At 36.4% G+C, this 8,448-nt stretch overlaps 1 protein-coding gene across 4 annotated transcripts in view; it reads right to left on the bottom strand.

The window, feature by feature from the left end:
• Positions 1-31: 31 nt before the first annotated feature.
• The window catches only part of LOC107557089 (sodium- and chloride-dependent glycine transporter 1-like), a 49,493-nt gene continuing 41,076 nt past the window's right edge, over positions 32-8,448 (bottom strand). For all 4 annotated transcript variants that reach the window (XM_016240436.1, XM_016240430.1, XM_016240425.1 and 1 more), the window contains 8 exons: positions 8,102-8,236; positions 7,921-8,024; positions 7,446-7,683; positions 6,027-6,161; positions 5,848-5,947; positions 5,656-5,756; positions 5,371-5,541; positions 32-4,809 (listed from right to left, as the gene is read on the bottom strand). In XM_016240436.1, the coding sequence (XP_016095922.1) occupies positions 4,573-4,809; positions 5,371-5,541; positions 5,656-5,756; positions 5,848-5,947; positions 6,027-6,161; positions 7,446-7,683; positions 7,921-8,024; positions 8,102-8,236 (1,221 nt within the window). In that variant the 3' untranslated portion in view covers positions 32-4,572. The remainder of the gene's footprint in view (positions 4,810-5,370; positions 5,542-5,655; positions 5,757-5,847; positions 5,948-6,026; positions 6,162-7,445; positions 7,684-7,920; positions 8,025-8,101; positions 8,237-8,448) is intronic.

Genomic DNA, 8,448 nt, shown 5'->3' with positions numbered 1-8,448 from the left:
GGAAAAAAGCCATAACACACAAACCACAAGCTGATCTTTAAAATAAACTTTATTTACCATTTCAAATTGAACAGTTTACAGCTGACATGACTAAGACAATTTCAATGCTGTTTGGCCCTAAAATTGAAAAGACATGGTTAGATATGTTTGAAGCTCATGTCATTGTGCTTGTCATTCTACTTCACTACTATATTGCCATGAGCACAGAAGAACACACACACTATTGTAAAGACATTGCTTTTAGGATGCAGGACAGGGAGAGAAAGGTTTTTTTTTTGTTGCAATTTTGTATTTTCTGTTGCGTTCAACCACATATTTTTAAAGTGCCGTAACAACATGAAAATACATGACACGGTTTTGAATAAACATTTCATTAACCAAAAAAGTTCACAGTTTCAGTTATGCTGATTCTTTTTATAGTTCTTAATACAGACACAAAACTGTGCTTAATGGATATTTCCATCTTGGACAAAGAGGTATTTGTGTGCATATTTTACACTGGATTCTAGTATTTCTGTTTTGCTTGTTCTAAACACAGCCCTTTCATGTCATTTCAAAGAGTATGCCGTCACAATTCAATTTGCACTAAGAAACTGTGAAATATAGTTTGAGAGCCCGTTCAAATTAGAAGAAAAGTCCACTTAAAAAGTGTTCGGTTCTTCTCAGAAACATCATCTTAATATACCCAAATAAAATTCAGAAAATATTAATTCAGTTTTGTTCATTTCAAATGCATTTCGAAAATATTCAAAGATCGGCATAAGTGTTAAAACATTCTTTCCAGGCAATCAAATGTGCTTTCTCGGTTTCATTTACATTGTGCATAATAAATGAAACTGGATCACGTGCAGACAGAAATGTTCTTAAAGGGTTTGCAGCACTACAAATACACGTGTACAATACTGAGATGAAGATATAACATTGCTGGCTTTAGACTGTGTCCTTCTTCATCAATAAACGGTTTCTGTTTGACCAGACGCTGCTGTAAAAAGCATTCCTGAATTTTTCAAGTTTCAGTCCAAAGCCTTAGTTTGGCAATGTGTTTGAGATCAGCTGGCTTGAAGAGGTTTAGGGGGGAAAAAAAGAAATAAAATGTAGTGTCACCGAACAAAGCTAAAAATTATTACAACTGATGATAAAATACAGTTTTAGTACTATAAAAATAAAAAGGACAAATCTCTTACAAAGGTAGATTCTGTTTGTTAAATGGCAAAAAGCGGATAATTACATACTGATTAAAATTACACTATATCAACAGTGACACTAACATGAACTAGGTTTGACTCAGCAGTTGAACGTCCACTACACAGAACACTCTGTACACATAACAGTAGCTACGTTACCATAAGAAATAATGTAAAAACAACTAAAAATAAACCCCACTACAGCAACCCACCCTGATAAAAACAGAAAACACAAACATGGTTTTTTTTTTTTTTTTTTTTTTTTACATTACTGTACAATGGAGAAAGAGGAACAGTGCAAGAATGGCACTGATGCATAACGTGTCTATTGTTATAAAGAGTTTGCATGTCGAGGTCAATATCCAGATCTGTTCACATCGCAGTACCTAGAGACAGACACATGGTCTTCATGCCACGTTCAAGGTCTGAGGACCACACATCAGAAAAATGAGAGGGCTTCAATTTTGCGCATTCATATTTCCGACAGCGATTATTAATCATACTGTAGCTACCGCGCACGTAGCCAGCTAAAGTGAACCAGTAAATAAAAAGTGCTGTTAGCCTCCCGACACCTAAACTGCTGCTCTAATCTATGGCACTGTCTAACAGAGGAAAAGCTAGAGTGCGTGACCTGTAGGTATGGTTGTGCTAAGACCAATGAACCTCTAACTACTCCCCTGAGTGTCAGATACCTCCTGTTAGGCAGCAGGGTTACTTTTATTCTTCTCTCTTTTTTCCCTACTTCTTAAAGTTAGATTGTGTTTTGTATATTTTTGGATAAAACCTTAAAAATAGATATATCATACCTTCATGCAGAAATTAATGAAATGTACATATCACAAAGATGTAGACTATTATGCCATCAGGTTTTTGAGTACTGACTTTATCTGTGACCTGCTCCATCATTTTGAGTCAGAGTTTAGAGTTTTATGCACTGAAAGAAAAAGTCTCAAACATATATAAGAAAGCTTTCAAAAATATTTAAAAAAATTGTTTACGATTCTTTGCTGAAATATAATTAAATGGTGCTGCCACAAAAACTTGAGAAAATGACATCTAAATTCCAAACAATTTGCATATATTTTTTGATAGAATCTGGTGATTTATTCAAGCATACTTTTATATTTAAGATTTTATATTTACAAAGTTTTTTTTCCCCTCGAGCAATTGACACTGAATGACTTTTCTGAGGTAAATGTAACGTCAGGTGACGTTCACAAGCAGTTTTATTCACATCTTTTCGAAACACGATTACATGAGAGACGACACATTCAGTAAGTTGTACTGCATCTTTCAACATACCTTCTGATTCATTTATTTTTTCGTGCTATAACCAGTAGTAAAGAAAAAGAGATGATCGGTTCACTCGTGCTTCACGCTGATTTTAAACTGAGGCAGCTGTAGCAAACAGTGACATGTTAAAATGAAGCTAATTTGAAAGCGGAGACTTTGTATTATCAAAATTAATGCAACTAAGCAATATTTTTTTCCACTTATAATCGCATTTCTTCACCTCTTTCCGACTCAAAATGACAGAGCACATCTCATATGGCATTTCTCCTCGCACCAGAGAAGAGAAATACCAGATAAACTACTTTGACTTGACTATATACAGCGATTCACTGTTTAATCACAAGTCTCAATACATGACGCGTCAGCACATTAGCAGATGCATTGTCAGACTCCCTGTTAAAAGGAGTCAGGCAGCATCCCAGACAAATTCAGTGTAACCAGGACTCTTTATCCATGTACATGTGCCACTATAACCATATGCATCGTAAGTAAAGGGGCCTTGTTGAAATGTCACTGGAATGAAATGACATGCGGCATCTAACCATACCAAAAATATGAACATAACTCTCCATACCAGTATCTTCCCCTCTCTATTGCCTTCAAAACCAAAACAAAACAAAATGCACCATATTAACATAAAATTCTGTGGTTTCTATTGCGTAAATGGGATGGTTTGGCCTTTTATTTGTCTTGCAAGTCTATTTCACATTATTTTACAATACGAGGAAAAAATTCCATTAACCACAGTGATTTTGACTAATGCTACGTTTACTTCTGGTCATTCCACATGCAACCTTACCCCTTATTTCAGTGTTCGATGACACGACCGTTCAGCTCAGCACAGCCAGATGCCTTTAAATGACACATACACACCAGTTCAAGTCTCTTAACACAGACAACAAAAAATACACACAAACACAAACATACCAACTAAATCAGAACACAAAGGTTTGTGCACGTTTTTGGTAACATGCCTCTTTTTCCGTGTAGAGTGGGGTTAGTGTGCATACTACAGTACTGAATCTAATGAGGAACTAGCTGCTTCTGTTATCGCACACATGCTGCCCCCTCGCTCAGGAGATGTCTTGACTTGAGATGCCCGGAAGACAAGACAGATTTGGCATTTCATGTGGCAGTTCCTACATGAAAACCCCTCTCCTTCGTGTCCAATTCTCAACATCAGCAACAAATCATCTCAAGGTGTTGGAAAATGTTTAGCAAAAAAGCAAACTGTGTGTAACCCTGAGAATGGGCTTGAGAAGTGATATGCCTCGGTTCAGATACCTCAGTCAGTAAGAGCTTAAGACCAAATATCCTTTGTTTTATATTTGTTCTCTCACTTAATTGGAAATAAAGTTGATATTCTCTTTGCCTATGCTTATTTATTGGTATCAGCTAGTTTACTTGGCTGATTAACGAAAGTGTTAGCTCTAAAATGTACTGGTAGTCTAATCAAAGGATAATAGACGTGTTCTGTTTTGTAGTTTTAGGTGGATCTGGAGTTAATACAGTGTCAAAAGGTAATTTAACATGTATTATATCATATACTGGCATTACATTGAATATCAGCCACCCTGCTCTCAGACACCAACATCGGCCATTGAAAAACCCATACTGTCTTGTGAATGAGATGGTTCCCAAACAAGAAAATGGGTATAAAACAGAAACTGAAAATAAATCTCCCCATTACAACATTGCCACAAAGAATATTTGGTCTTCAGCTATTAAACCTGACCAGCACTGCCGCCACTATACACACGCACAAGCCAAATCCCACTGTAGCTCCTGCTGCTGCTACAGTCACATTTTCAGACTACTCAACACAGAGTGAAAATATTGTACAATGCACTATATACACACTGCGTGTATGCAAACACCTCCTGTAAATGAACATGTCTTTTTTTCTTGTCTTTTAAAAAAAACTGCAGTATTAAATTATGCGAACAAAAAGAAAAAGGTTTTGGATGACAACCAATTTCTCTAGAGGTTAGATTTCATAAAGCCCTTACAATATGTAAAGGTCTCCAGCGAGAGTGGCCTGTCCCACAGTGAGGGAATGGGAACTGTCCTGGGGGGAGGGTGGGGAAGGGCTCCTCTATGCGCTGGGTGTGGGGTTTAATGTGGAGCCGTTGCTTCCTGGGATGGTCAAACCCATCTCATCCTTTTTCTCCATCTCTTTCTCCTTGAGTTTCTCTTTCCCCTCATCCTTCAGCTCTTCTTTGAGAGGGCACACCTCCACAGATTCGGGGCCCGCAGTGGCGTATCGGCCCTTGCGGTGCTCCTGGAGAGCTGGACCCCAGTCCGGGTCGGGCTTCACGGAGTTCTTCAAACGCTGCAGAGGTAAGAGTCAGAGTAAGAGTTTTGACGCAGGATCGACATTTTAAAGCTAAAACTAGATAATTTTTTTTAGGAAAAAAGTAGTTGTTACCATGATTAACTTTTTTTTGCTGTATTTACACCATGAACAAAACATAAAAAGCAGACCAAATATTCAATGGGCTGAACAAAGAGGAAATTTACTCCAATACTATAAGTGGCGGAATGCACTGGTTGTCCAAAATCGTAAAAAAAAAAAAGTTATGCCTGTGCAAAACATCCAGAATAAATAAAACATTAAAGATGAAGTAATAATGAAGTAATTTTTTGTTTATGTCGCATTGGTAGATGGTACAATATATTGAAACAAGTGCAGAAGCACTGCCATCGGTTTTAAGGTGGCGATGACATTGTAGAAATGATTTGCTGATTTAAGGGTGTTGTTCACACCATAAAGTGGATACACCAAGATAAAGTATTTGGCTAGTTATGTAAGCGTACATGATTTAAAACATATTTCAAAAGTATTATTAAACTCTTTGTCTAATCTCAGCTCTTAAGGCAGAACACATAATACCTCTAAAAATGTGGATCCTTCAGACATAGCAATCTTGAACAGAGCATAGATAGGTATACAGATGACTGAAGACAAAGCCATGGCAAACCCAATGACCAATGACCACCTTGGGTAGACATAGTCATTGTAGGTAATAGGCTTGTACTGTATCACTGTAAAAATCAGAATGAACTGTGAAGAGAGAGAGACAAAAAAGGATTAGATTAGTTTGAGTGATACGGAGAAATCTGATTCAGAAAATGGAAAAACTTGAATCAGAAACACCTAATACAGACTGTCACTCACAGTAATAATGAAAGGAGACACATATCTCCAGCAGATCCTGAAGAAGAGCGGAGGAGGAAAGCCTAGCATCATTTCCACATCTTTAAAATAGTTCTTGTGACCTACATGGGAACACAACATTCAAATGAACACCTCAATTTACATCCAGCTACTGTGGCCTTTACATAGAGCATGTAAAAAGTGAGGACTCACCATAGACATACATTATACAGATACACATGATGCAAGAGACGACGACCAGAGAGAAACTGGCAGCGTAGTTGTCCATAAGCAGCAACCAGTATATTCCTGCCTACATCACACACAGCACAATAGATCAATCCATGGATAAAGGACGTGTGTGTTTGTGTGTGTGTGTTTTTGTTACTCACCTGTGTGGTGAGCGGCACTCCCAGGAGGAATCCTACTATGGCGACTCCCAGCGTGACATATGTCTTATTTTTCATAATCCAGTCAGTTCCAATCTCATCAACTACAGCCGTCACCAGAGTCTCCAGCAGACAGAACTACAACAACAATGAACAGAAAGAAAATAAGGAATTGTACGTCACTTTTTACATGAACTACTAGTTAACAAGACATTTCCTGAAATAAATACCAGTGCATGGTAAAGCAGCAAAATAATAATGTTGTAGGTAAAAATGTAAATAAATACATATACATAAAAGGAGAAGGGAAAAGAAATTGATAATAATTAGCATTTTAAGATAAACAGATGAAAAAAAGAAAAGAACAAATCACAATTCAATATGCAAACAAACAGGGCCATACTGCAATTCTGTATGCAAATATGTGACCCTGGACCACAAAACCAATTTTTCAAAATTGAGATTTGTACATCATCTGAAAGCTGAATAAATAAGCTTTCCACTGATGTATGGTTTATTAGGACAATATTTGGCCGAGATACAACTATTTGAAAATCTGGAGTCTGAGGGTGCAAAAAAATCTAAATATTGAGAAAATCGCCTTTAAAGTTGTCCAAATGAAGTTCTTAGCAATGCTAGTATTACTAATCAAAAATTAGGTTTTAATATATTTACGGTAGGAAATTTACAAAATATCTTCATGGAACATGACCTTTACTTAATATCCTAATGATTTTTGGCATAAAAGAAAAATCGATAATTTTGACCCATACAATGTATTTTTGGCTATTGCTACAAATATATCTGTGCTACTTAAGTTTTGTGGTCCAGGGTCACATATTATAATGAAGTCATTGTTGGTTAGCTTGTGAATGCTAAAAATTCAGTTGCTGGAAGATTTACATATTTGAATTTTAAATTCCTTAAAAATTATAAGACCAAAAATAGACAAAATGTTGAAATTATCTTTAAAATAAAGTCTGAATAGAGTCCTATAAGTGGTCCAGGCTGAATTTTGTGGTCCAGGGTCACATATTATAATGAAGTCATTGTTGGTTAGCTTGTGAATGCTAAAAATTCAGTTGCTGGAAGATTTACATATTTGAATTTTAAATTCCAAAAAATTATAAGACCAAAAATAGACAAAATGTTGAAATTATCTTTAAAATAAAGTCTGAATAGAGTCCTATAAGTGGTCCAGGCTGAATTACACTACTGTTGAAATGCTCGGTGTCAGTATGACCTTTTTTTCCGATACAAAACATTTATTTTATTAATTTAAATTGTAGCAATATTTCACTATATTCCTTGTTTTACTAGATTTGGTTTAATAAATGCAGCCATGGTGAGTATTAATGAATTAAAAAAAAAAACTTTGATCTAGAAATTTGTGGTGGAGAAAAGAAGGACAAATAAAAATACCTGAGTGCCCAGGCCCAATAAAATGAGCATAAAGAAGAACAGCAGAGACCAGAGCGGTGATATGGGCAGCAATGTTAGGGCCTCCGGGTAGGCCACAAAAGCCAGGCCTGGCCCATGATCGGCCACCTCTGACACATCCACCCCCAAATGATTAGCCATGAATCCCAGGATGGAGAAAATAACAAAGCCAGCATACACGCTGGTACCACAGTTTGTTACACTGATGATGATACTGTCTCTGTTTGAAAACAGACAAATAATTGTATTATTATTAAGTCTGCAGTCATAACACAATCTGAACAGAAATTCTTTAATTCCTTCCTTGATTTCAGGTAATACAAGTTAGAAGTTCTTCCATGCATTTATCAGTACCAGCCACATGGGGGTGCTACAGAGTAATGCATGCAAGTCATCAAGCACTCGTTATACTTCAAATGAAACAGAAGCAGAAAAATAAAAATACAATGTTTATTACCTAAAACAGTTATTATGGAACTTGTTATATGATGCCATGGTGATAAGGCCACCCCAGGCACAGCCCAGCGAATAGAAAATCTGAGAGGCAGCGTCCCCCCATACCTGCAGAACACAAAATGTTATCATTAACATAATATCAGTGATCAGTTACAGTATGCACCGTTGTATAATGTACTGACCTTAGCATCTAGAATTTTCTCCCACTGAGGGGTCAAATAGTATTTGATACCACTGATAGCTCCCTCCAGAGTGATTCCTCTGATGAAAAGAATGGTCAGCACCACATAAGGGAAGGTTGCTGTGAAATACACCACCTGACAAAAGACATAATATTAAAATTCAATAAAACAAAAGAAACACACTCACAAGCACGCAAGTATGGTAAGCAGTGCTATTTTAGTATTACTTATATGTCATAGAATTTATTAATATTTTGAATGAGCTTTTTACATTTTTAGTTATCATTTTAATATCAGTTTTCAATTTGGCTTTTTTTTTCAGTTTAGTTTGAATAATTTTTGTACTT

Source organism: Sinocyclocheilus grahami, unplaced genomic scaffold (genome assembly GCF_001515645.1).
Source record: "Sinocyclocheilus grahami isolate Dianchi unplaced genomic scaffold, SAMN03320097.WGS_v1.1 scaffold21.1, whole genome shotgun sequence".
Lineage (NCBI taxonomy): Eukaryota > Metazoa > Chordata > Actinopteri > Cypriniformes > Cyprinidae > Sinocyclocheilus > Sinocyclocheilus grahami.
Note: the sequence above shows the minus strand (reverse complement) of the source record. Positions and strands in the feature narration are given on the sequence as shown.